Source organism: Cyprinodon variegatus, unplaced genomic scaffold, assembly GCF_000732505.1.
Source record: "Cyprinodon variegatus isolate N-32 unplaced genomic scaffold, C_variegatus-1.0 Scaffold4, whole genome shotgun sequence".
NCBI lineage: Eukaryota > Metazoa > Chordata > Actinopteri > Cyprinodontiformes > Cyprinodontidae > Cyprinodon > Cyprinodon variegatus.
The window spans coordinates 729,506-733,403 of record NW_015150457.1 but is presented as its reverse complement, the minus strand read 5'-3'; the positions used below and the strand labels follow the sequence as shown (position 1 = coordinate 733,403).

General features: G+C 37.6%; 1 protein-coding gene across 1 annotated transcript; it reads right to left on the bottom strand.

Moving 5' to 3' along the window:
- Nucleotides 1-423: 423 nt before the first annotated feature.
- On the bottom strand, nt 424-3,595 carry LOC107083330 (extracellular calcium-sensing receptor-like). The gene is made up of 8 exons (XM_015372469.1): nt 3,302-3,595; nt 2,921-3,210; nt 2,380-2,675; nt 2,271-2,276; nt 1,918-2,123; nt 1,599-1,820; nt 1,405-1,528; nt 424-1,322 (listed from the first exon to the last, which is right to left on the bottom strand). The coding sequence occupies exons 1-8, from the start codon at nt 3,560-3,562 to the stop codon at nt 424-426; spliced, it is 2,304 nt and encodes a 767-aa protein (XP_015227955.1). The 5' UTR covers nt 3,563-3,595.
- Between the last annotated feature and the right edge of the window lie 303 nt (nt 3,596-3,898).

Here is a 3,898-nt window from a genome sequence, read left to right as displayed (position 1 = left end):
CATTAAAGACGGCTACAGAGACTGGAGTTAGAGATCAAACATGAAAAAGATTTGAATTACTGGCCTATATTTATTTAAAGAGCACAGAGAGTAATAATGGCACAGGTCATATATATGCCAAAATTGAAAAATGAAATTTTATCTAAATACCAGCATTGTTGAGTTAAATCAAATGTTAAAAAAGAGCTTAGAACAATTTTTAAATAAAAGTTTTATTTAATTTTGTTTGTCATATCATTGGCTATTTGTCAAAAAGGCGACAACAGGTTAAATTAGAAGTCATAGAATTGCAACACAATAAAAAGATATACTTAGATTTTGCCCCTGCTAATAAGGAAGGATTTCAACATTTTTGACAACATTAGTAAACAAGTGTACCTGACATCAACTTTATTCCATCAATTATTTTGTAAAAAACCTAAATTAATTTTTATTCATTACATGTTTTTTTGTGTTCTTTTCTGGTTGAAATAATATGATGAAACACTTTGGAGCAAATATACACAGTATCAGTCCAAAACTGGAGGCCAAAATGGCAAATATCTCCACTGCAACAGTAAATTTTCCAGGAGAGCTGACATATGCTGGGATGAAGGTGATCCAGACTGAACAGAATATCAACATGCTGAAGGTGATCAGCTTGGCTTCATTGAAATTATCAGGTAGTTTCCGAGCAAGAACTGCTAACACAAAGCAAAAAACAGCAAGTAGGCCGATGTAGCCAAGCACAGCCCAGAAACCAACAGCAGAGCCTAATGCACATTCCAGGAGGATCTTTTCCTTGTAAGTGGAAAGATTTTTTACTGGGAAGGGAGGACTTACAACCAACCACACAGTGCATATTATTACTTGAATAAATGTAAAAGACACTACAGTTAATCTTTGTTGTGGAGGACCAAACCATTTCATTACATTGTGCCCTGGGAGTGTTGCTTTAAAAGCCATTAAAACAACTATAGTTTTGCCAAGAACACAGGAGATACAGAGAACAAAGGTGATGCCAAACGCTGTGTGCCGCAGCATGCAGGACCACTCAGAAGGTGCTCCAATGAAAGTTAAGGAACATAAGAAGCACAGGGTCAGAGAGAAGAGCAGCAGGAAGCTCAGCTCAGAGTTGTTAGCTCTGACAATTGGGGTCGTTCTGTGACGAAAGAAAACCACTGCTGTTATGATGGCCAGGGAGGCCCCACTAACAGAGAATGCAGCCAGGATTATTGATAGAATTTCCTTAAAAGAAAGAAACTCTACTGGTTTGGGTAAACAAGCATCTTTCTTTGCATTTGACCAGAACTCCCTGGGGCATGGGTAGCAATCTGGTGAATCTGAAAATCAAGTCAAAATGGTCTGTTATTACTTAAATATTTGATGATTCAGGTCTACCAAAAAAAGTACATTATACTCTACCTGTAATATTACTGATTTCTCCATCAGGACATGGTATACAGTTATAGCAGCAGATGGGTTTTCCTTTCTGCAACACTTTACGAGTCCCTGGAGGACAACTCTCTGAGCAAACTGACACTGGTACCTGTAAGACAAATAATGTCAGTGTACTCTACAAATTCAACCACTGCTATGGCTATGGCTCATAAACTTACTTGTGATCTACCCTGCATCCAAGTTATTTTTCTGTTTATATGGAACTGCTGGCCCATTGGCAGGGTTGCATCATAATAACCCACTGTTACTACCTCAGTACTTCCACTCTCTGTTACTTGCCAGTTAACCACCTCATATGCAGCTACAGGTTCCCCATTAGCATCAAAGGATACATGATAACCATTTTGAGAAAAATTTACCTTCTTTAATTCTGAATAAATCTAAAAAACAAAGAAAAAATAGCAAAAATTTGTTGAATTGCTTTACTAGAGTTAGCAATGAAATAAAAACTCTTAGTTTTGTTTTATTTGGACTTACCTGCTTTGCATTCAGTTTGAGGAGTTTGTCACACTTAGTAGTGACATTTTTTTCTTGACAGAGTGCATTGTGAAAGGCATGTGCTATTGCATAAGCAGCCTTATACACCATATTAGTTACTCTTAGTTGGGATGTTTCAGTGTAAGGGTTTTCCAGCCTTTTTATATCTTGAGTTCCATCACACAATTTTTTGCTTCTAACAGAACCTACTGTAAAGATACAAATAATTATTTATTTTCAAATGATACACATGATGTTCCACAATTTAACCTAACTGAAGCATCAATTACACTGTGTTATTTTCTGAAAAAAAATAAAAACATAAAAATCAGAACAGATATAACTGTAAATACCAGTACCTGTATTAATCATAGAGATATTTTGTGTCTGGTCATATAGCAGCTATGGACTTTGTAATTATATGAAATAATATCTGAAAACGCCTCAGGAAAGTGTTCTCACTTTTTCTTAAGCTGCAGTTGAAAGCATCCTCCCAGAACTCGCTAAGTAGAGGGGAGGCAGCCACTTCAGAAGGAGAGAGATCCAGAAGAAAGTCGCTCAGACCTGGGATGACAGACTGTGGGATAGCAACTCCAATGGCTCCTGCACAGAAACTGTACTTTACCATGAAGGTATCAGTCACCCAGGACTCGCTGCCAATCCACTGGCGAGATGGTGGAGGATCCTGAGCCAGTTCCTCCAACAGGACCCTCATATCTCCAGAGGCAATAAATGCCACAATAACCATAGCAGTTGACCTGTGAGATCATGAAAATATTAAATAATTTACCCAACCCTTCTACATCATATGCAGCCTACTGTACACTTTAGGCATGCATAAGAGTATTGGCACATTAAACCCTAATCTTTGGGTCTCCCTTACATGTTTCAAAATACTGTTTAGACAAAAAAACATCACCTTTGTATTAATTTCAGAGGGGCAAAATATTTTTGTGAAAGGGTAATCACACAAACAAAATCAGATAAATGGAACAACAGAGACCTGCGGATTGCATTGGCGACTCTTTGGATCTTCCTGCTTGGGTCAGTCCGAAAGAAGGATTCAAGGTACTCCACACAGATACCCTCTCTGAGAGCTACATTAAGAAAAGATGCCATTCCACTATTTCCATAATCAGAATCTGAGTTGACAGCTCCTATCCAAGTCCATCCAAAGTATTTTACCAGCTTGGCCAATGCATCAGCTTGAAACTGGTCACTTGGAATCGTTCTGAAGAAATTTGGGTACAAATGCTTATCTGAAAGACAAGCACAAGTGGCGTAGTGGCTCACCTAAAACAAAAGATTACACAGAATGATTTTTCTTTAGCAAGGGGAATAATACATTTTTTGGAACATTAACTTCAATTAATTGACTATTTACCTGAGGAATGTTAAAAGATGCCAGTATCTGTGACATGCTAATGGATGGTGTTGATCCAGATTCACCAACAGTAGCCATTACCACACCAGATGGAGAACAGTTTACGCCTTTGTAAAACATAAGGTCATGTCCATTTGTCAGTTGAAATGCCACATGCACAGCCACAGGCACAGAGGCACATGAATCATAGATCTGATAACCAAGTTTTATGCTGGGCAGCAAATCTGTGCGGTTATTTATCTCTTCAATGGCGAAGATCATTGAACGGGAGAAGCGCAATTCCCGAGCATCAATGCTTGCAGGGAAAAAAAACAACTTTAAAACAAAATACAAATACAAGACCTTTCCTGCAATAAAAATGTGTTTTTCATTTACTGCAATGCATAAGGGATTCTGATCTGTTAACCAAATCAGGGGTCAAAATGTTTCCAAAAGCATAGAATTAGACATCAATACAAATCTTAGGGAAAATTTCAGTGTGATGCCTAGTAAAAGTCAACATTTAAATTACCATGTTAAGCATATAGTTTGAGTACCAAACTGGTAGTCAACCAACATACATTTTTGTTAAGGCAAGAAAACCCTCTAATAGCTTAT

Coding starts and splice junctions, on each gene's coding strand:
- LOC107083330 (XM_015372469.1), bottom strand. CDS start 3,562: ATGATCTTCGCCATTGAAGAGATAAATAACCGCACAGATTTGCTGCCC. Junction 3,211..3,301: donor CATCTTTTAACATTCCTCAG/GTAAATAGTCAA, acceptor CTTTTGTTTTAG/GTGAGCCACTACGCCACTTG. Junction 1,529..1,598: donor GGATGCAGGGTAGATCACAA/GTAAGTTTATGA, acceptor TTTGTCTTACAG/GTACCAGTGTCAGTTTGCTC.